The 24,256-nt window shown below is 44.3% G+C and overlaps 1 protein-coding gene across 1 annotated transcript in view; it reads right to left on the bottom strand.

The window, feature by feature from the left end:
* Positions 1-23,916, bottom strand: part of T265_02588 (hypothetical protein) — a gene marked incomplete at both ends in the record, with an annotated part of 52,374 nt that extends 28,458 nt beyond the window's left edge. Inside the window, 16 exons of the mRNA XM_009166867.1 lie at positions 104-201; positions 7,549-7,800; positions 12,493-12,748; positions 12,891-13,208; positions 14,494-14,684; positions 15,963-16,506; positions 18,254-18,450; positions 18,633-18,827; positions 22,580-22,720; positions 22,755-22,842; positions 22,880-22,960; positions 22,994-23,086; positions 23,122-23,172; positions 23,204-23,317; positions 23,351-23,730; positions 23,763-23,916. Of these exons, the coding sequence (XP_009165131.1) occupies positions 104-201; positions 7,549-7,800; positions 12,493-12,748; positions 12,891-13,208; positions 14,494-14,684; positions 15,963-16,506; positions 18,254-18,450; positions 18,633-18,827; positions 22,580-22,720; positions 22,755-22,842; positions 22,880-22,960; positions 22,994-23,086; positions 23,122-23,172; positions 23,204-23,317; positions 23,351-23,730; positions 23,763-23,916 (3,153 nt within the window). The remainder of the gene's footprint in view (positions 1-103; positions 202-7,548; positions 7,801-12,492; positions 12,749-12,890; positions 13,209-14,493; positions 14,685-15,962; positions 16,507-18,253; positions 18,451-18,632; positions 18,828-22,579; positions 22,721-22,754; positions 22,843-22,879; positions 22,961-22,993; positions 23,087-23,121; positions 23,173-23,203; positions 23,318-23,350; positions 23,731-23,762) is intronic.
* Between the last annotated feature and the right edge of the window lie 340 nt (positions 23,917-24,256).

Here is a 24,256-nt window from a genome sequence, read left to right as displayed (position 1 = left end):
TATATATATATATATATATATATATATATATATATAACAGATGAGTGAACACGGCAATGCGGCGTGTTTCCAGATGCCACATGCACAAGCTAACCACACTAACCAATTGGTGTGCTTCCTCAGTTGTGCGAATATTCTCGTTGACCAGGTTCTGACGCTCCTTTTTCTCTAAATCAAGCTGCGCTTCCAGAAATTCACAACCTAAAATGACAGGAAAACCATACATTTGAAAAGGCCAATGATACACCAGTAGGAAACGTCGTGAGCTATAGAACTGCATGTTAAAAAAGGACCGCGAGTAAGCAGAATTTGTGCATAAAATACGAGGCCTCATACAAAAAAGTTAAGCGCATGCATCGCGGTTATCATCCTGGATGCCAATTCAGCAATTTAAATTTGTTCCGCAGTATTGAATATTCGCACATGACTGGAACAGTTGAGGAAACAGTTGGGGAAATAATCTCAAAAAAACTGAAATATTTGTGGTTAAAAACTTGGCAAACACAGGATTTCGACTCGAAGGTTACATATGCAATTTTCATACAAGACACAGATTCGGTTGAGCACGAAAGTTGCGGTTGATTTTTCTAGGCGCCAAAGTTTCAAAGGACAGGCCTACATGATAGTATACTAGATCTCAAAGTATTCGCTGCAGACGTACTACGTTCGCTTGGTCATGTGACGGAAAACTGTATTCCATATGTCGTTATAAATCTCTTTGAAAACTGAACACATTCTACTGCGATCAGTTAGTAACGCAGTTAAAAACGTAGAATAGTTTATGAAAGACTACAAAAATGTAGGAGGAAGTTGCAAAAAGGGAAACAGAACATAAAAGGTGGGAAATCGCTTCGACCAAACACATCTGCAAATCTGCTTGCAGGGAAAATCAAAAAAGCTACGGAGCCAGATTATGTAGCTCAGTTACACCAGACTCCTGTCTGAGTTCTTTGACATGATGACCTAGCAAGCAAGACGAGGCTGGAAATTCTCCTGCAGGATCCTGTACGGACCCAGCAGCTCAAAAAAAAAGGAAGACTATGTGACCTTAGGGTTCCGATTCCGATCCCGTAATACTGTTTAGCATAAGATTACAATCCACAGCTGCATCAGGCCATTCTTTCCGAATATTTACAATCACAATCTGGTAAATATCTAGTCCGCTGTGATAAGACAATAAATACACAATGTGTCGAATTTTCTATAAAGGTGAACATCGGTAGCTCAGGTAGAGTAGATGGTTGTTGGCTTGTTCGCTGAGGTGGGCTATTTGATCCCAAACGTTTCATCACCAATCGAGGTGACATCAGTGCGTTAGTGGGGAGCGTAGTGGTGCGTAGCGGTGGGTTAGTGGTTGTGCCTAACAAACACCATGTGATTTTGCAAGGGAAGGACATGCCTTTCCAGCGGCGAAATGCGCCCTAACCTCCCAGCCCGGAACGCTATATAGTTAGTGAACAGGGGCCCAAAAACGTTACTTGGTGTGGTCACCCTTATGTTTTGTATAATGAACACAACATGGCAACAGCAGACTTTTTACCAGCGGATCCGTAGAAAACTGGAAAACACACCAACACGAGAGACAACAGCGCCTGAGCAGACAGTGAATCATAGGTGGAGACAGCCAGCGTGCTGGATCGGTCTGCGATCACAATCACCTACGCATGCTAGGTGGGTGACAGCAACGCATGTGGAACGGCAGAGGTGAGCAGGATCGAAGACGAATTTGTCAAAAACAGGACACATCATCTCCCCCCTTTGTGGGTGTTATTATTGGAGTATAACTGATACCCGTGCTGTAAACAGCGGAGCACCGCATTGTTACAGCTATGAGGATACGTGGTGAGATGTGTCGCAAACGGTGTAAGTTTAGAACCATATTCTTCTGTTAGGTTTTAGTGCTGGAAAGACTGAGAAGATCGACCTGATTGCCTAAACTCAGGAGTGCATGCAGGAAAAGTCTAAATAGATGGGGTGGTGGTGTTTCTGTGATACTTTGTGATGTGGCGAAGTCATGTAGTATTCAGTTTTTTCTCATTTTCTAGAATAATGGATCCTGGTTAAAACCACTACAGGTGTTCCGAAGTGGTTTTTTTTCCTTTCCATGAATGATACTTCCGTACGCGAGCCGGTCTACACGTCATAGGTTTGAGCCGAACATCTATATTTTGCTCGGGTTTGGCACTTGCTTTGCATATGAAGGAAGCAGTCAGGCGCGCTCGGATTCATCATCCAATGATCAATTCCAATTTCATATTCGTTTTAAACGTTTCGGTGTGGTGTGGCTAGGTAAGTTGCCAAAGCTTACACCTGCCAAAGTCTTACACCCATCTGCGATTTGAATTGCTTGTATAGGTTTTCAACCACATCACTAGCGGGCACCGTGAGAATTTTTGATGCCGTTATTGCACACAAACAAGAAGAACTCGCCAATTGGAAAGTGAAGCCCGCCAACAGAAACAGTCTCCTCTGGCAAACCATAAATTGCAACCAGCCATCGAAGCCCTTCACTTACCGTTGTAGTGACTCCACGACAGAGAAGGATTCCAGGTCACTTAGTGTAGAAGCACGCTGTAATCAGCAGATGGTTGTCAAATACAGGCTACATAGGGCGCAGGCAAGAACATAGCCAGGTTTCAATTCGGTAGTCATTTCGAACTAGCTCGAGATCGTTCCGCGAGTTTGCAACCCAGCTTTCACGGTTATAGATGAGGTCGACAGACAAACCACGTGCTTGTTACAAACAGTTGTAGTCCAGTGAGCCAGTCTCAAATGGGCCCGGCATCCTCTTCCAAGTTTCTCAGTGCATGTCCATCCGAGGAGTAAAACCGCTCAACAGACACACAAGACCACTTGAAGCAGCTGATCTAACCAAGTCCGACAGCTGATTATGAATTTTGTTCTTTTCCTCATATGTTTGCGGTAGTGTGCATGCAGGGGCGCTGTTAAATACGGCAAACTTGCTATCGAAGACAAGAGTCAGATGATCATCAATCTTGATTTGGTAAAGATCGGTCGATTCACTACTGTGATTCACTAGTGGGCCAGTGAAAATCCGAGGGCGTATTCACGTCGGATTTCTTGTGTAGTCTTACTTTAGTAGAACGTATAACCACGGCCATGCTGCTGCAGCTCCCTTGGTAAACTAGCCAGGTCTCACTGAGTCTACAGTGTGGCGTCTGAGTCCTCTTAGAACAAGAGTATTTTCCTCCTCAAACCTGTTCCCTCCATCCCTATCGACGTTGCAGATTACAAGCCGCAGACGTATGTTCCTTCTCTCCTATATGCCATCAAATGCGAGAGGTGTTTTTTTACTGCTGAGAGTGTACATAGGAACTTATTTAGAGTACCTTTCACCGAGCTTTTGACTTCAAATTCTGAACAACATGGTAGTCAGTGACTGTCCAAGCGTGAGGACGAAGGGGCTAAGGCATTGATGTCTGAGTTCCAATGTCACAGTCGGCGCCTTCCGAGCAGCACGCACCTCTTTATTTTTAGCTGTTTTTCGACCACATTGGATAGTTCATCGGCAGCCTTGGTAAGCCGTTGGGCGAGCAGACTGTATGGTTTTTAGGATCGCCCTTTTCTAATTCTTTGGTCTTCACAAGTAGGTGACATCACTAATTCCACAAATATGGAGACGCTGGTTCCCTGGGAGAAATGCTTCACTATTCCCACATACCTGTCGCAGCGAAAAGTACGGCTTTACTCCCAGACCGTCCGATAATACGACTTCTCGCCGTACGATGACTCGATGCTCTTGGTCGGACTGCTTCCCAATGAGCTTCCTTGAAAACTGAACCCAAAAGAGCTGACCTCTAGCTACTGGATTCCAGATCACTACACTAGTGAGGCTCAACCACATTGACAAAGTTGGAGCTTTAGGTCAGGAAAAAATTACAAGGGTTGCTGAGAATTCAGAATAGTAGATCCGTAGGGATATGCATCAACGAATTAAGATACGACAGTATTTCCCGATCACTCCATGAAACGCAGCACTGAACTGCGAATCCATTTGCGAGATCAAGCTTCTAACAAAAAATATGGGTAGGAGATGTACGCTCTATTCACAGTCTATAAGCATGAAATGTAACCAACTGGGACTCGATGAAGGTGGGGGAGAGAATCCAGAATCATCTGAGATGCCTATCTCGCTTAGTTGCCCAAAACCAAAGTCACTGATATCGTGAAAGCATGCAGAGTCTTTAAGACCATTCGGGCTAATGTTGGGTCAGTTTTTTAGTGTGCGAGCGATATGTAACATAGAACTGTGACGTCACAACCACTATTGAAATAGTATAATAGGCGGAACACCGCATAACGTCTGCAGCAAGAAAAACTGAGTGTAACCTTTCTAACAGCCACATTAGGGTTGTGAACTCAGAGGTGAAGTGACCAGTTGACTCCTAGTCAAGACCAGAGTTCAACTAGTCACTTGAATTCTGAATGATAGTGGAATGACGGGAAATGCGTGACGGCCATCTGGTAATAACTAGCAGTCACAACGACCCGCCATGAAGTCACCTAGGATGGAACAAGATTCATTTAACTGAGGGGAACTACATACAAGGGTGCCGAAAACTCTTCGGCAGCCCACAACCGGTTTCGCCCTTCTTAAGGCTCATCAGGTAGGCGCAGTCCCCGAGCTTCCGTCAACCTTATGATCTACTTGAACCCGAAACCGGTCATGGGCTGTCGAAGAGTTTTCAGCAACCTTGTGAGTAGTTTCCTTTATGAAAATATACTGCGATATCTCGAATATCGTGCCAACTGAATCATGAGGCGGCCCGTGTGCAGCACATTCAGTTGTAGGGTATCGTAAACGAGAGATGCAGTTGAGTCTCTCGTGAAAACCAACTTGGTTTGCAAATGAGTGTGTTTCTCGAAAACAGTCCAATTGGGGTTCAAGTAGATCATAAGGTTGACGGAAGCTCGGGGACTGCGCCTACCTGATGAGCCTTAAGAAGGGCGAAACCGGTTGTGGGCTGCCGAAGAGTTTTCGGCACCCTTGTATGTAGTTCCCCTCAGTTAAATGAATCTTGTTCCATCCTAGGTGACTTCATGGCGGGTCGTTGTGACTGCTAGTTATTACCAGATGGCCGTCACGCATTTCCCGTCATTCCACTATCATTCAGAATTCAAGTGACTAGTTGAACTCTGGTCTTGAGATTCATTCAAGTTTGCTATTGAGGTAAATATTGTTAGCTCAGGTAACGTAGTGTCCGACATCTCGGACATGAAAGTCCCAAGTGAAAAATGACTTGACTTCAGGCAAAGGAACAGTGAAAAAACAGCCCGAAGATTCTTAATCTGCTGTTCAGAATCTATCATGCTGAAGTTGTTAGGAAGTTATTGAATGTCTTCAGTGTCTTCAGTGCTGCGTCCGTGGGTTCCTCATGTGCTCTTCAACCGTTTCACAGAGGAAGAAGCATCGGTCATAGCTATCCGCATTGGACAGTGCGGATAACTTAGGTGCACGACAAACGAACGATTAATGTAGAACGAATTACTGACGGTCAGCGTCTGATGAAGACCATTCCGAGAAGAGTAAACGGGAATAAAAAATTATCTCTACACTGATCACAAATACGCATATTTCAACCAAATGGCTCATGAATGGTTGAAAGATGCGAGATCACGACGGGATTCCGTTGCAGGAAACTGAAGTCTTCATCACAAGGTCTCATCAACCGCCTTGCAAGACTTCGAAAGCACAATCTTGATGTTGAAGAGAAGTATGGCTGAGTACAAAGGTGGTTTTCAATTTGTTTTACTTTTTGCTTCGGTTACTGTGGCTTCTAGTATATCACAGGATACGACTGGCAAATTTATCGAAAGACTTTCATGCTTACTAGCAAAGTAAAACACTGGGAATGTATTTAGCACTGATGAAACCATATAATACAAAATCCTCCAAAGGACGACTTGAGTTAAGCATAAAAAAGTCTGGAGACCGCATAAGCCCACTTTTGATTGGACGCTATAATGGAAGGAACCTTTCACCACCGTTATACCTAGTGAAATCAGCAGTCACCAAAATGCTTCCGCACTCTTGATCTCCGATTTCTTGACCTATGGAACCACTTAAAACGCGGCCTGGTAATTTCCACAGGCTTCGAAGATTAGTTATCAACTGCGAAATGATGATGAAGATCCCTCTTTTGTAAGCACTACCTTTTCTCATCAGGTGCTTGCAGATGATAGTCTGAGAAAAGTACCAAACTACCAAGTACTGTGCTTTGGAGATAGGGGCTAAGCAGCACTTATGCACCGATGAAGTACCAAGCCTTCATACTACAAAGTTGATTGAACAAAAACCGACTGCCGAGTAGAGTATAACTGATCGGTACTGTAAAACCACCAGATTTTACGCAATTTTCCGAACAAAATTAGACTCTACACTTTGCCTCTCAGATCCCGTTTATGGCAAGAGGAATTTCTATCACATGATGGAACTGTATTCGACTTCAAATTACACCCTTCTGCATCAGTCTCTGAAAGGCTTCTGAATGAACTCCGACAAAAGCAAACGTGCATTTTCAGAACGAAGCAGGGATTTCCGACGCCGTACTGGCTTCAGTGAGAAGGTGATGCACCTCAAAACCGCACTGAACGTGATTCTTACCTGTAAAATTTAAATTTACCCTAGTAGGCATAAATAATTTTAACCTTTTCGGACAGCACACTTAACAGCCATGCATCTCAGGTAGGCTGATCTTTCACTGAAGTCAATGATCCACTTAGTGAGAGCATTCCCAAAATGATTGAACTGGAAGCAGTGTACCCCAAAATTACAAACTTGAATTTGGATTTTTTTTAATTAAAAACGTTCGTGTGGCATCCCCAAGAATAGGTTGTCTGGAACACTTGAACAGTGATACGATTAAATAGATTAAATAGATTAAATAGATTATTTGGTAACGACACGTGATTCTGTCGATCCATACAGCACACAAGGATACGGGTGGTACTTATGGAGGCAGCATTTTAATGAGAATCTTACTGGTTCGGCGAGCTCGAGATAGTTGAGTGGTTAAGGCGACAGCTTATGGACTAAATGTACGTGGTCGGAACCCAAACTCAGCATCCTGACGGCTTCTGTCCAGGCTTGAGAAACCTGGCAGTATGTCAGTCCTTGTGCCTCCTTCCGTTGCCATGGCAGCTAGGCACCGAAAGGGTGCTACAGCTGAACGGCTACCGGTTCGGTGAAACACTCGTACACGTGAGGAAATCACAGGGCTTTCACACGGTAGTACACATTAGGATTAAATTCTGATACAAAATTATATTAAGGGTGGAGAAATACCAAATCCGACACATTTGACAAACTAATGCGTCTAAACGGTGACACTTTTCACATATTTGAATGTATTTTGAACACAATTTCAATGAAAAAGCGAAAACATGGATTCCAGAGGGGACGTTATCCCTAAGTCTGACAACTTAGGATCAGTAAGTCACTATTTAAGGACAACGAACATCATATAATGGACCACTAAGAACGAGCGCAAATTCACACGAAGGCAGATTCAAGAAAAGCTGACTCACGTTGAGTAGTTTGTTCCAGTTCAGATCCGAGTCGTTCTTGAAGGAGCTGAGTTTCCTGCATCATTTCGTTGAGACGAAGCTCCGCATTTTCAGCGAGGTCACGCATTTTGTCTGCCTGCTCTCGTGCTGCATCCACCCTCATGCGCAAGCTGTCAACTTCATGCTGCAGTTCCATTTGGCGGGAAGGTGAGTCCTTGTTTGTCGCCTCGGCCGACGAACCGTCTTCATCGGCCTCAGTGCCTGTAGTGGAATCTGAAGCCATGAAAAAGTAGTTTTGCGTACTGAAATAGGATGCTATTCGTCTGAGTTGAACGATACTTAAGAAACAGAAACTGAAGTTTAAACGAGACAGAGATGAAGATTTCACCCATGGAAAGAATGGATGCCATAAAGGGCTAAGAGACAAACTCAAAAGGTAGACAGGCAACGAGAAACACTGTCAGAGAGTGGTCGGAAGACAGATCTACGGACACAGATGTAGGGACCAGTACGCTTCGCCGCAATGTGCAATGGATTCGGAATGCCGGGATATCTTGATATATGGAGGATTACTGAATAGTACAAGGAGTACGGAAAAAAATGAAAAATAAAAGTTTGGCTCCAAGTGCGATCTGCTTGAGTGAGGAGATAAAGTCGAGGGAATAGGAATAATGAGCCAATGCCTCCGTTACATCTAGTGTCCGCCAGTAGCAGAATACCTGCAAATGGCGTCGGCAGAGCCTATGGTGGAAGCAGCCCATCTAATCACACACAGAAGATAATACAAGACACGGAAACGAAAAAGGCAAATATACTCAAACCCTCTAATTCTCCTGCTAAACTTATAGGACAGAGGTTTTTGGGGAATCTAAATGCGCCCCAGGTAACAGACCACAAACAGAATGCGGAAAGACACCCTGNCAGAAACTGAAGTTTAAACGAGACAGAGATGAAGATTTCACCCATGGAAAGAATGGATGCCATAAAGGGCTAAGAGACAAACTCAAAAGGTAGACAGGCAACGAGAAACACTGTCAGAGAGTGGTCGGAAGACAGATCTACGGACACAGATGTAGGGACCAGTACGCTTCGCCGCAATGTGCAATGGATTCGGAATGCCGAGATATCTTGATATATGGAGGATTACTGAATAGTACAAGGAGTACGGAAAAAAATGAAAAATAAAAGTTTGGCTCCAAGTGCGATCTGCTTGAGTGAGGAGATAAAGTCGAGGGAATAGGAATAATGAGCCAATGCCTCCGTTACATCTAGTGTCCGCCAGTAGCAGAATACCTGCAAATGGCGTCGGCAGAGCCTATGGTGGAAGCAGCCCATCTAATCACACACAGAAGATAATACAAGACACGGAAACGAAAAAGGCAAATATACTCAAACCCTCTAATTCTCCTGCTGAACTTCTAGGACAGAGGTTTTTGGGGAATCTAAATGCGCCCCAGGTAACAGACCACAAACAGAATGCGGAAAGACACCCTGGACATCATAGGGTTTCTCATCCAGAAGTTTAAAATTAATCGTAAGCCTCTAAATCACAATATGCAGTGCTTATTGGTTGCGCCAATCGTTGGATTACAGGTAAGTCATCAGCTCGGAATAGCCCAGTGATTAAGGAGCGAATTTACTGACATAAAAGTCTGTGGCTCGAACCCAACGCCGGCATTTTGACTGCTCCCACCTAGACCTGGGAAACCTAGCGGAGGAAAACTGTGTAATTTTACTTTTCAATCATCAACAGTATAACCAAAGATCCCAACTGCTAACTGAGAGCTAGATGTATCGGATCGAATTTGGCGGCATCGTTCATAGGGGTGTAACATTCTCGATCCTAATTTTGAAGCAGATTTGCGGATGTGAGTATCAAGTACTTTGGGTATGGACGCATCAAAAACTAATCTGGTGGAAACTGAGCAGATTTTCTGCGAGCTGATACCCACCGATCAGATATTACCAAAGAGTTTTACCTGAGAGCCTCTAGTGGATGTGAAATCTTGTCACTTTCCACAGCCATGATCAAAGTCAGCTTAGCGCCGACAGAAGCATCCGGTGACCAAAATAAATAACACTTATAATAATTGTTCAGCTGGAATACCCTTTTTGTGCCTAGCTGCCATGCCACCAGAAGGAAGCACGGGGTCAGCCGAGATGTAGACGCTGGGTTCGAACCACGGACCTTTCGGAGAGTAATTTCGCACATTAACCATTGCGCTACCTCACACCGACTACGGTTATCAATGGATTATATCACGACTTTAGTCCAACCAAAACTGCAAAACACTAACAAGAAAAGGCATCAAATGTCCAATAGGCAATCTACGTTGGATATAATTATTTGGCTTTGTAGTCCGCTTTCGGCTTGCCATCCTTGATTGAGAATGTTGCACATGAACACTTACTTCGTTTACGAAAGTTAGTGAAACAAACTTTTGTCTACACCTAACCAACATGATCGATACATAAACGAAAAACGATCAACCTGGCCTTTTGACTGCACTGTCACAACTCACTTGCAACGGGATCGCTAGGAGCATAGAAGGTACCAGTCACGAATCCTACACAATTGACCTGAGCATTTAGCTTGTCAGCTTGGCTGTACGTGTTCATCGGTGTCTGCCTGTTGACCACCAAAAAGCACAAGTTTGAAATTACACATATTAATTTGTTAACAGTTAGTCCTACGTTTAGACGCTGTGTACCACCTGCTGTTGTCATCCGATTACTGCGTGTGCGCTCACCACACATATAAACATTAGCTCTTTCTGAACAGGCCTGTAATAGCTCGAAATCCTCTTATGGAAAAGACAAACACTACTAATGGTCTAGGGTTAATTTGTTCTGTCACGAAATCCCTCTAGATAATAAAGGGCAATGGTATTGATAATGGACGGTAATGGAAAGTATATCATCGGATATCTTGTTCACAGTGAGGGCTATTCGTCAATACAAAGTTTTCCAAACAGCGGCCAACTCTACGCCATTAGACTGTTTCCTTCCCAACTGCTTACCGATCCTCAAGTTACTCCCAAAAGAGAAATTGTAAAATTACACACAACCGCGGGATTGGGCCGTAAGCCCTGAAGATAAAATGAGAAGACAAAAGAATTGGCACACACTACGCAGAGCACATCACGCGCAACAGAAGTCGGTTCGGGAGGAACAGCGAACGATACAAACACATGCCGCGTGTCAGATAAGCAAATGCTGCCAGTCTTTAGGAAAAACTAACACCTTTGAAATGTTTGTCTGTGGACTGTCTCTCGTGTTTTCTACGGACTTGCAGGCAGCATGGTGACTTACCATGAAATCACACAGGCATAAATGTTCTAAAAACCCCGCTGACAACCTTACTTAAACAGAAATTTCAAGTCAACTTAGAATGATGGACATGGTAGAAACTAATGTTCATTTCACAAGGCTTTCAGCGAGCGAAGGGCTTTTTGCTTCTGTAATCAGGGTATTTTTCTGAGACTTTCATCCAGTAGTGGAAACAGGTTCAACTGCGATTCTTTGCGCCACGTCTTCTATCGCAAATAGGAATACAGGATAACAGAAACAAACCACCAGTAAAAGTAAACTAGGAAGTTCATGATGCATCCCGAAATGCAGCTGGATCTGTTTCCCAGTAAAACTTTGTTTTCATTAGCCTGAGCATTTTACACGACGCAGCTAGAAACAATGCTTCTCGAGCAAAGATTTGTCTAACCTGTGAAACATTCCAGAAGTGACTGCAATTACGATCATACACCATTATTTTCAGGCCTGATGAAAACCTCCCTTAGAGAACACGTTAGACGTAGCGCCAAAGACAGATAACCAGAGCCTACTCTACGTCAGCAAAATTTAACCTAATTGACTGGTGAAAATACATTGTAAAACAATGAGAACCTGAGCTACGATATAAACAACACCTGTTCCCCTGAAGAACATCGTAATAAGTGAACGCACCTAGCTATGGTCAACGTGACAAGGGACGTAATTCGAGCCGCATAGTTACAATATGCGCGAAATAAATTTACGATAGCAGTGAAATGCTAACACAGGAAATTCTGGCAGTTTTGTAAGGACGACAAAGACCGAGGTGGTATGTGTGGAATGCTCGTCCAGTAAGAATTGTACCGTACAGCTCGGAAAAATAGTGGCACATACTAGGACCCGGTATTTTCCACGTTATATTTGAGTCAATACACCTCATGGAATATCTCATCATCATTGTCAGCTGTAATAACCGCGTACTCGTCGTACTGTGGTTGTAGCTGCCGCAGTTTCGTTCACCGATGGTTTGGGGGGGGGGCAGGTAGCTGCGCGTTGCAAGCGGGAGCTGATAAATTGGTGCATAAATCCAGCACTGTCAGTGGGCTAATCTAATTGGATATGAATGTGTAAAACCAGGTACAATTGATGAACCAGGTTTATCCAAAGGATTGTACTTTGCAGAATTGAGTGCATCTTTGTCAAAAGGTAAATCAGTGCAGGGGTTAAAAATTCGCATTAGATTTAACTACGAAAATCGCAACGACTAACCTGTCGTGGAAAATCTACACCACTAGTTGTAGGTTACCAATGTTTCGGTAGTATGGCACGATGTTAAGAATGATAGGGTTCGAGCAGCACTCCAAACGCAGAACAATCAAGCAGTGAAGAAGTACATGAAATCGAACAAGATACACCTTTCACGCGCCAACTATTGTTAGCGCAAAGCAGAATAGCGGGCCACGAATATCTACACTAAAAACCACCCCAGGAGTGCCTATGATGAGGCAACATACGTTGCAATAGAAGGGCCATTGAACTCAACAGAATAAAAGTGGTAGGCAAGTATTCAACTGTTCGGACTGATAACCCAGAACAAGGCCCAGAGTGCAGCAACGACAAAATATATGAGCCTAGAGAAGGGCAACTGGCGGGCAGAAAGTGATTAATTATCCAACAGTAATCTGCACAACCACTAACCTTTCTTCGGCTTCAGCATTTCCAGTTCCCTTTCAAGAGAAGTGACAAGCGTCTGAAGACGTTCGACTTCGCTTTCCGCCGTGGTCGCTTTGTGTTTAGAAACCTCGAGCTCGTGCTCCAACGTCTCCTTCAATCTTTTTGAAGCTTGGGAGGCCTCAGTAAATGCTGATTGTGCTTCACTGAGTTGCAACTCTAACTGGCCGACCCGCTTCTCCATAATACTGCGATCAACTGAATCTCGTTGTTCAAGGTTACCCTGTGACAGGTGAGATAGGGTAAAATACGCCATCATACGTGTGTGACACGAATGAACTCGGGATAACAGAGATGTAAATGAATTGGGGAAAGGAAGACCAGTAAACCAATAAATGTGCCCTGGTTCTCTGCAGTAACCGTACCTGGATGGCCTCTAGTTGACGCATTAATTGGGTGTGCATCTGTTCTTGACGACGAAGTGCTTCTGCTTCCTGACGCCAACGGTTCTCATTGGCCCTCGCAATTTCAAGCTGGCGAGAAAACTGACGGGCATCTACCTCAACCTGCAATAACTTGTCAGAGGTGCGCAGCAAGTCTTCACGAAGGCGAACAAGCTCAGCTTCACTGGCAGCGGCCGAAGTTGAATAACGGGCGTTCATCTCACGCAACACTGTAATCTCTTGCTTGTATCCAGAAACGTTTGCCTCCACGGTACGAAGCTTTTCATGAGTGAAATCCAGCTGAATACAAGAAAGATTAAACGTGAAAGTGGGCTCAACGACTTAAGACCCCAGTCCTCCAGTGGAGACGGAATGTTGTCCATTCATAACCAATGCGGTAACACACCAACATATTTAAGGCCGCATAAGGAAAGAAAAGAAAGGTGGGGTGAAGACACAGGTCAAGCGGCAGCCCACAACAAACGTTCGACGTGCCTACATCTCTAACACTCAGTCTGGATAGAAACTGACAGCAAGGACACCATTTATATCAACTGCCGCAATATCTTTCAGTGTCCCAGCCTACCTTTAAGTAACGAAGTCCAGTGGCTGAATTAATGTCAGACTGCCGAGACCTAGACAGCATGTTGGATGCATTCCAGAATGGAGTTGCTTGGCACCTTAACAAACACTCACTTGCTTATCAACCCGAAGCAAATATAACAACGAAAACGGCCGTGGCATGCAATCGAAACGAGGAGATAACCTTAAAGAAAGTGTACAACCTCAAAAAGTGCGCGCAATACATCTTTATTCTAGCAACAATATCAGTCCTGATAATTGTCGCAAAACCATCAGGTAGCCAAAACAGAAAACTCCTCTCTACCGATATTGCTGTGCCGAAAGCCCCAAACAAACTTCCATTTTCAGCCTGCGACGTGAATGAAGTCGAAATTCAAAATTATTTATACAAAATCCAGAATAATTTCCATGTAGAGCTGGGAGCGCCACTACACGAGAACTTCGGAGGAGTTGTTCATCACATATCATGTCCTAAATTAAGATGAACAGGATAAAGTGTAAAAAAGAGAGCAAAGATCCTGACAACAATGTCACTGACAAAAATCAATACAAGTTTTGGGTAATTCACATACACCTTGCTACACTTGCATGCTAAGCACATTTCGACTGGAAACACGAAAAAACAATCCAAGATCAGAATTAGATATTGTGCTACTTTCATCCGACTTTATCCCAATGTCCCAAGACTCGGCTAAGGCCGGATCTGACATAGAAAAGAATTTCGGCAGCTCAGATTGTTCATTTGTTGGTCGGGTTGGTCGGTAGCTTCGTTGCAAACATTTCGCTCCCAATCGCAGTGAATAAACCAGATAGTGATTCGGTGACTGTGGAAAAACTACAAAGAAATTACAAAACAAAAGCCATTACAAGGAGCCCTACAATCTAAACTCCTCCAGGTCCCTTGAGAGGAAACTAGCTCACTGTGTTTGTTAGGACGTGGCCACTTCATATCTCATCCGAAATAAAACAGTCGTGAGTCTCGGAAAATAACAGCTAGTGCTACCTGTGAAGCTAGCTTTTGATTAAGAATCCGCGCTTCGTTGCCCTCTTTGCGGAGTTGTTCAATGGTGGTCGAGTAGATTTTGTCCGATTCCGTTTTGTTATCACGATACCGCTTGAACTCAGCTTCCAACGAACTCAGCGTTTCCTCCATTCGCTCTATTGTTCCAGCGGTTATCGTAGTGTTGGACTTGTCTGCAGTGGATGAAACGACAGGGTTTGATGTCACAACGAAAAGTCACTGGCAGAGCGATTAGGTGCAAACCATAACGTGAGGTACAGATGCGCACAAATGGGCAGAGGGCTCACTTAGTTATTATATTTTGGGCATATTGTGCGAAACAGTATACCTTTCGAACCGTCATTGAGTGCTGACTTATCACATATCAATCGTTAGGAAGATACGGTCCAACTAACAGGTGAATGATCATCAGGGTTACAGGAGGCGATAACCGTAGTACTTATAACAGCAACTAATGGCTAAAAATATTCTACTTGCGCACTAGTTAAGTAGTTACATGCTCACTCGCCCCATTTAAGGAACGCTTTCACTGAAAATGATCTGCTACCACTCGTTCTTAGAAGTTAACCTTCGAAGGAAGTGCATTAAGAGGGCTGAAATACACGTACTCATGAACGAACGAGACGGAAATTTTTTTATAAGTGGAAGTGGCACTGAAGCATGGGGAACGTAAAATACCGAGACAGAGAGAGAGAGAGAGATTGGTGCACTGAGCGGCATTTTCTGCTCAGGATAACAGAAAAACCACGTGGATTGCGCGCATAAAAAGTGCGAATGATGGAAACGCACAAAAACCTGGAATGTTCAATTTTACTCGGTTTAAAACTCATCAAGGCCACTCCGACCAGTTCAACAAATGAGGTAAATACAATCTCAAGTGCCGCTCCTTAGTACACAAGTACACGCAATGAATACCAATCCTTTATGCGTTCGATTTGTTTAAAAATAGCTGATGGGAGTCAAGAGTGAATAGGTTTTGCGTCACTGGTGGTTGCTATAAGGCGGTAGCACATACTATTCTAGCAAAACACTATTCAGATTCACACCTGCTTTCCATTCGCGCAACCAGACTTTTAAGCCGGCTGATCCACAACCTTAGTCCCATCGAAAAAAACCTGAACACATTCAGATGACACAAGGGATTCAGCTAACTGAGTTCGTCGGTTCCTCTAATGAGCGGAGTTAGAACGATAGTTCAATACGCGTGTCAAAGGTATACAATTATTAATACCGGAAAATGCAAGTCAGTTGAACTGATGGTGACAAGGGCGATCGCGTCTACCTTTGATTTTTAAGTATCGTTTCTCCCTAGGTTCTTAACTGAGCTATCTACCATGAATTCCACTGTAATTCCATATACCTTGCCAAATGAAATAAGCAATAAATGGCCATCACACGTAGACAGCTGACATTGCTACCAGTTAGAAAAACGTTGGTCTGTACAAGCTTACCGTGTGGTTTATCTGAAGTCACATTAAGGCTGCTTGCGTCACTGCCCAAAGATTCGTTCAAGGTGTGTTCGAGAGAAACTTCTATGTCATAGCGTTTGAGCAGCGATCGGTAGAGGTCACGCTGATGAGAGCTCATGCGCGCGTCGTTCCGAGCTTCTTGTGCAGCTAAACGCACAACTTCAAGTTCACCAGAAAGTGATTCCAACCGCAATGACAGCTCGTTGGCACGTTTCGAAGCTTCGACCTCGTCTTGTTCACGCTGTTCAAGTTGGCTCGCTAAGTCACGCGCAACGCCTAGAAGTCTCTGATTTTGCCATTGAAGTTCCTGGAGGTTACGCCAAGTCACCAGGTGTTCCCCTATCACTACTGAGGCGGATGCAATACCGTCGAGCAATTGGGTTGCATTGTTTACGGTCATTGTGCTGCTATCGGGTGAAGGTGCACTGCGGACTGGCGAACTAATGTTTGACTCTGAAGGGTCCAAAGTAGGTTGCTCGATTACAGTTCCTCGACTGACTTCAATTTCACGAAGAAGTAATTGTACCTGTATAACACAGTGGCCATGAATGAAAACATATTTATATGGCACCGCCGATAAGGAAACCTTCATGTGCGGACTAGATGATTTAAGAAAAAGGGAATATGCTCAACGTCAGTTTTGGTGCCGATGCTTCAGTGCCGTGCAACAAATTTATGTTTTGTAGGACTGGTGAGGAAAAAATAAAGCATTGAAACAGAGAGAAAGACGCTGCTAGACTGTCACAAACAACCTGATGCCTATACCCCCAAACGATCACCGTTAACGTCTCCAACAAGATACATGGGGTACTAGAACCCCAGCCCAGAAGACGGACCGCTACATCAGCTCACAGATCTCCGAAATTCACCCAACCTCAAAAGCTATCCCTCGACCACCCCGCAGTTTGCACTCCTCCCAATGAAGAATGGAGAACAATGGAGAACAAATAAGTAATCAATTTGTATAGCGGATCACTGAACCACCGCATGTAACTGCCTCGCCCACAACAACGGGAAGAAGAACAGCTGTGATTCCGAAGATGTAGAGCGATTAACCGAAATGAATGTACATCTCCAGGTTGTAGATTGGAACAACCTTCCTTGAGTGAAGTAATGAGTAAACAGACGTGAAAAAACCGCGGCAGGTTGTAATTGGTTTACTAGTTGTAGGTCACAGGTACCTGCTGAAAGAAAGCACCCAGATGTGTTGAATTCGGTGACCGGTTATGACAATCTTTTAGCTTTACCTACCTGTCAACGGCCAGTCGATCATATCACCTACCACCAATGCGTAGCAATCTACCCCACTTCCGGCGTACGAAACTATGGCAGCAACAATTATTGTACGGCGTGTACGTTTATTACAGTGGATGGCCAGCTAACTGTCGTTTGAGAAATTCTAGTTGCATCCCATTTTCACCAGAAATAGTCAACACAATGATAATGGTCACTATCAGCATCGTAACCAGCAGCAGCACCGTATGTAGTTAGTCTAACTGTCACAGTTCAGTTTACCTGGAATAGTGCTCGCAGGGTTTGTTCAACAGGGATTGATACAAAAAGCTTAAATGAAATGAGGGGGATAGAAATGGGTCGGTAACTGTTCGAGCCGGATTTGGAACCACGTTCGTGTAAAGAGAGCACATGGCCAGAAGCGTCAAAATAGAAGGTAGATGCATATTTAAATACTTCATGGGTATTCTTACTTGGTCCAGTACGTGCAAATGGATTAAGCCATTGGAGAAATTCATTCTAAAATCAGGAAAACCGGCTATTGCTGGTCTGCTTTATACGCGCTGTTGCTCCCACACTTGACGTGATGTAATGACGTGATCACTAATTAATCAAAATCGTGTTTGACGTCCTTAAATATGCTACTCACATTCCGGAGTTGGGTGTCCTGATGACCAACTGTCCATAAGGCGTCTGCAGCTGAAGCTTTTACAACTCGAGTTTTTCCACAAAGATTATTAGCGGTTTGTAAAGTTCATTTAAGAATCTGAACCATACAAGCGTAATGCACACATCCGTTATTCTGACACCACCAACAGGATCGAAATCAAGGTCCATCCGACAGCGAAAACCACCATATACCTGATCCCCTCGAACTACCGGATGTCCTAAAATCCTGGTGGATGAGAGACGGTATATTCAGTGGAGACGCTTATCGGGGTGAAATTGCAACGCCAATCGTGCGAATCAGCACATCGTTCCATCAAAAAGATATAAACACGTAATAAGAGAAAGAACATAAAGTGCAACGGCCAACTAACCTGTTTTGATAAGTCACCACAGGTGTGCTTGAGTCGAGCAACCTCCCGCTGATAATAACCGGCCCTTCTTTGGAGTTCCAGACGCTGGTTGTTAGACTCTTCAAGTTTCCTGGTGACTGACTGCAGCTGTGCGGTCAGATCCTTAATTTCATCCTTCATTCGCTTATACTTTTCCTGTTGTTCACGAAGCATCGGAGCTAGGTATGAACGGACAAATTATGGGCTACCTATGAATGTGTTAGCAAACCAACCAGATACGGAACGATGACCATGAATATAGAAAAAGTTACCTAGCGGTTTTAAGAGTCTCAGAAAGGAAAACACCCCTCACCAAAGCTGGCGAGATTATACAAGTGCAAAAGCAGCAAGCAAGACTCACCTTTTTCTTTGACGTCGTCCACTAATTGCTTGACGTATTCCGTTAATCTTTGTTTGTCTAGTCGTAGTTGATCACGATCCTCCACAATTTGAACATAATCAGTGTACAGCTGCGTTAGGCTATGGCCACGCTTCAAAGCACTCAACGTTGCAGCCACCGCAGGGTTAAGTTGTCTAAGCTCTTCTTCAGACAGACCTGAAGGATAAAACAGTAGACTCTTGTACAGACTGTTCAATCACTTTTGGACAGACCTAGCTTTCGACGCAAAGAGCAACAGGATGAGTGAGGAAAATAACCACAACGTCCAGCTTTCAGATTGGACAACTCTATTCCGAAAATGCGCACCGGTGACTGAATCAGTAGCGCTTGCGTTGATGTGGACAGCATGGAGACCGAAATGTGAACGAGCACTTCGCTGGACCTTAACCTGAAAGGTTGCTATGGTCTTTTCAAGCCAGCGAACACGTAAATCTGAATTACAGACCTGGGGTGTATCAGATATCTATTTTATGTTCTAGTCGATGAGTCCGAACTTATTGTTGGGCTATTGCATATTAAAATGAAGTCACATTGACAAAGGCAAGTGTAGCAAATTAGGTCATAATATCTGGTCTTCTGGGTACAGCCTCGGCCCACGCTCAGATATTTAGAAACCCACATCAGTTCCACTAACAAACTGACCTTTGAGTGTTCTAACTATCTGATGTGTCTTAGGTATTCAGCGGCCAAGTTGTACTAAATCACTCTTTTCATTCAATGTGAAGCTGGCGAGTTCACGTCTGCCCCGATTTCCCCAGAACGTTCATGTACCGAGTACCCTACTTATCACACACTAACAGCTCCTGTTACTATTCTGTCTAATCATCCATGTCAGAAGCCACAACGTAAGCTGTTGGATCAAGTAGCTCAATAACTAATACGCCTGACTGCTCGATTAGACCGGGTAAAATGTCTGAATTTTCTCAGTGTAAGACCTGCCGATAAGAAAGTGTACGTTCCTCAGTCAATTGAACCAGATGGTTAATCGCCTGTTGGTTTATCATCTATGATTTATGTGCCAAACGTAAGCTAGTTCCAGCTGATACGAACCTGCTCACCAGAAAATCAGAGAGCAGGAGAGATACAGCCATAGGATTATGGTCGGTATCAAGTTGCGGACACTTGAAGGAACGGTAATCTTTAATTGAGGCTCTCCATCGGTAACTGATAGCCACATGGACCAAGTGAGTCCATGACTGGTTTGCCGTTGATGGTAACCCTGTGTGGGTTCTTGTGCTGAAAATTCGTACTGCCCAGAAACAGACGAAGTTCAGCACACAACCGAAACAGTCACACTCTATTATCTGTAGGACCCACATGTGCATTTCCCGGGCTTTGTCGCCCAAATTGGGCGCTTATATTTCCTGCCGATAAGAAAGTGTACGTTCCTCAGTCAATTGAACCAGATGGTTAATCGCCTGTTGGTTTATCATCTATGATTTATGTGCCAAAAGTAAGCTAGTTCCAGCTGATACGAACCTGCTCACCAGAAAATCAGAGAGCAGGAGAGATACAGCCATAGGATTATGGTCGGTATCAAGTTGCGGACACTTGAAGGAACGGTAATCTTTAATTGAGGCTCTCCATCGGTAACTGATAGCCACATGGACCAAGTGAGTCCATGACTGGTTTGCCGTTGATGGTAACCCTGTGTGGGTTCTTGTGCTGAAAATTCGTACTGCCCAGAAACAGACGAAGTTCAGCACACAACCGAAACAGTCACACTCTATTATCTGTAGGACCCACATGTGCATTTCCCGGGCTTTGTCGCCCAAATTGGGCGCTTATATTTCCCACTAGGATGACCATATCTGTTCTCTTTGCTCACTGAGGAAGTCGTGACACATCTCAACCACCAACTCACCGCTACGCACCACTACGCTCCCCAATAACGCACTGATGATGTCACCTCGATTGGTGATGAAGCGTTTGCAATCAAACTGCCCAGTTCAGCGAACAAGCCAACGACCATTACTGGTTGGTGTTTTTAAACTTCGTTGTCAGGCAATACACTGGCCACCTCTCGATCGCTTCCACTCAGCGCAGAGTGAAAAGAGCTCTGCGAGGCAGATGGTCTTCTGAAAAGCGGAGCCTATGTTCAAACCATCAAAGCGACATCAAAGTCAAGAACGATACGAAGTGTAAAAGCTCAACAGCTCAACAGACGGGCGTAGAACGAGAGCATGGGAATGAATTAGGCATAGGCAGAACTCGCGAAAGTACACGTAAGTGGTAGTGTAGTTCAGCCTGCTCTTACCAGTCCATGAGAGTACCGAAGCGGTCTCCGCATGAACCACCCCTTCGTACCACTGTCATTTTAGCACCGTAACCGCAAACGCTTTATTTTTACTTTGACATTGACTTTTAGAATCGTTAAGCTATCTCTCCATTCTGCCTTTTCATGGAATTCATAAAATGTGGTATTTTGCCTGAGTCTGAAATGCGGCGAAGCCATTACCTTACGGAATGAACTCTCGGATTTTGGCATATCGGTGAATGTCCATCGGAACAAGTGACCGAATTCTAAAGTGCCCCAGATGATTCGAAACATATAAGTAGCTTGGTAATCAAGGGTAGAAAACCGGATGCTTAAACGTTCAGCCATCGATGAGAAGCGACTTCCGAGGAACGCCTTGAGATCACAAATTCACGACCTTTATGTTTATTGAGCACGGAACAATTCAAATAAACACGTTCCAATGGGTTGGATACTTTATCTATCTCGCTCTGCTGTGGGATCGAATACTTTTCGCGGGATATGCCCACTTGCAAGTATGGCCAGACTGGGTGCTTTGACGAATGGCGAACGATGTGATGACTTGGAGCTACGGAGTGTTGAAATGGTAAAGAACGTCCATACTACCTGCAATGTTATTATCTCAAGTTTAATGGCTTCATGTCTAATTTGCAAAGACAAACAAGTTCCAGAAGCCCTTATGTGGCAAAAATAGCGACGCGGTTGGTCCTTTCATACTTGGAGGGAGATTCGTAGTTTAGGATGCCGCAGCGGTTAGGACTTACTATTGTTTGGTGACCGATACTCTAAAGTGTACAACAAAATATTGGGATGTTGGTTTGCCGCCGGAGGCCCCAAAGGGTCAGGAGGGTACCGTATTATAACAGAACGACGGAATGTATCACAACCCTCCGTCTATCAGGCGAAGACATGTCGGACTGCCTAGCTTCCAGTCTTAAGCTCACCGCAGCGAAGGAACTGTAGGGGGGGCTAAAAAATCGTTCAGCTCTAACACCCTTCCTGTGCCTAGCTGCCATGACACCCGAAGGAAGCATGAGGGCTGGGATACTGCCAGGTTACCCAAGCCTAGACAGGAGAAGTCGAGAGGCAGAGATCGGGTTCGAGCCAAGAACCTTCTGGTCAGTAAATTCGTACTCTAATCACCTGGGGCATCTCAACCCGTTGGAGGTTATCACACTGTGTGCAAAGATGCACAGTCCGAGGATGCCAAACCGAGCGCGCGGTTGCTTCAAAACGACAACCGAAAAACGTCTCTCAAAGTGGTACCCATATATTCAATGCTGGTGCGTGATGAGATATAAATAGGGTCTAAAGCTGATGGCCGGAATACGTTATGAAGGCTTTCAGGACAGTACCATGTAGGCTCAATTATTTGTCACGCCCGTTTTCCACCTCGTCTATAGTGATTCATTCCATTCATTCTTCCGAATTTCACGTTAGGTTCTAGTGGCACTGGACAGCTTCGGCTACGAAACCTTGCATTCCGTTCATCACTGGTAAATTTATGAAAACATGAATAGCTCCAAACGTTCGCGATAGCGCAAGGTTCCCTGGTATCTCTAGTAAAGGAACCTTGAGTAGGGGACGTAATCTGACAGCACAATAAATTCTTTACCTTCGAAGGAGCAGACATCAAGTTAAAAAAACCTACCATCGACACGGAATTTATCCAAAAGTTGTCGACTGCGCTCTAATTCGATTGTCAATTGCTTTGAAGATTCTTGCTGTTTCGCTTGTTCCTCGGAATGCTGAGCATGCAGTGCGCTCTTTTCAGACTCAAGTCGAGCGACGTCTAGTATATCCTAATTAACTGAATGGGAGCATACTTTCATACGCTGACCTCAGCATTGACTGCATAGACCCAGCCGCCTCCGTCAATTCAGTGTTCTTTTCTTCGAGGTCGGCCAGTTGTTCCTGTAAAAAGCGCAATCTGGAAAAATTTACCTATTACCTTGTACAGGGAGATTAGCTGCTTCTGGGCCTCCAACTCGTTGCCATAGAGTTGTTCTAACCGTATTTGTTCATCGGCAACCTGTAATTAATGATGGTTCACGCATGAACTTACTTGTTTCAGTTTTTCAATGTAGTTTTCGTTCGCTTGTGTCAACTTTTTCGTGCCCTCTTCCAGCCGTTGAATGGTTTCTTTCGCATGCTCAAGCTTGCAGAAATAGTCAAAACAAAGTATGAATTTACCTCTATTTTGCGTGACTCAAGCTCGGATTCCAAAGTGCAACATTTTTGACTCTGATGGATGATTAGAGAAACTGGCTCTTACAGTGTCTCGACGCGCCGTTAATAACTGGTCAGTTGTTTGTCTTAAACGACCTTCCAGCCATTCGATATGGCGTTGCATACTGGCGCATTCTTCCGCCCAGCGAGATTCCTGAGCCTAAAAAACTAGAAGCAAAAAGCGGTTGCTAACTTTAAGCGCAGCCTCGCGACTAGACACGTCTTCAGAACGGAGCATAGTGTCAATTTTTAGCTTGTGCACCGATTCTGTCTCAGCTCTAAGCGTTTTAATCTCCGTTGATAAGTCCTCTATATGCTCAATTTTGCACCGTAACTGACTAGACAGCATTTCTTTCTCATTTTCAAGATTGCGAACGGCGAAAGACAACTCATTGTTGATAGTCTGGAGTTCATCGGCCTTGGACCGATGCTGTTCCTTTTCTTCATAAGATCGGCGAGACTTTTCATCAGCACTCCGCAGCAAATTTTCGTGCTCCACGGATTTCTCTCTTAGTCTATCACATTCGGCTCCCAATTCCTGGAGTTGGCCCTCAAGAACCTTTACCGTTTGCGCTGAACGATAGAAAACGGACAAAGAAACCCACCATGTTCTACCGCTAAGCGTTCCTGGTTTTCTTTAGAAGATGTGGCTTCGTGAGCAATATTGTCGAAGGCAATTTCAAGTTTCTCTTTAACAGCAGCATCGAATGCAATAATTTCGTCATCACAAAGACCGGCATATTGCCTCAAAACCTCCATCAGTGCCCAGCAGAAATAAGTCAAGGCCAGCGGGCCAACCTGGCAGCACCAATGGCAGGACGCGGTGATGTCAAGGTTGAAGGATGAACGAATGTTCCAGTTTCACGGTCCTCCTTTGAATTTAGTAAGGTGGTCTCTGTGACCTAAGTATCAGTAAGGTTGAAAATTTTAGGCAGTTTATGTTTAAGTGGAATAGGTAGTTCGCGGGCAACAAGTGTCTTTAGTCAATTCAGTAGGCGCGAGACAACAGAGCTCATACTCGAAAAATCATCCAGATGTTGGGGGTCTGCACCACATTTCAACATGCACACCGGTAGTTTTGGGCTAATTAAAGGTTAAG

The sequence above is a fragment of the Opisthorchis viverrini genome, assembly GCF_000715545.1.
Source record: "Opisthorchis viverrini unplaced genomic scaffold opera_v5_31, whole genome shotgun sequence".
NCBI lineage: Eukaryota > Metazoa > Platyhelminthes > Trematoda > Opisthorchiida > Opisthorchiidae > Opisthorchis > Opisthorchis viverrini.
The sequence above is the reverse complement of the archived record's forward strand: the minus strand, read 5'-3'. Positions and strand labels throughout refer to the sequence as shown.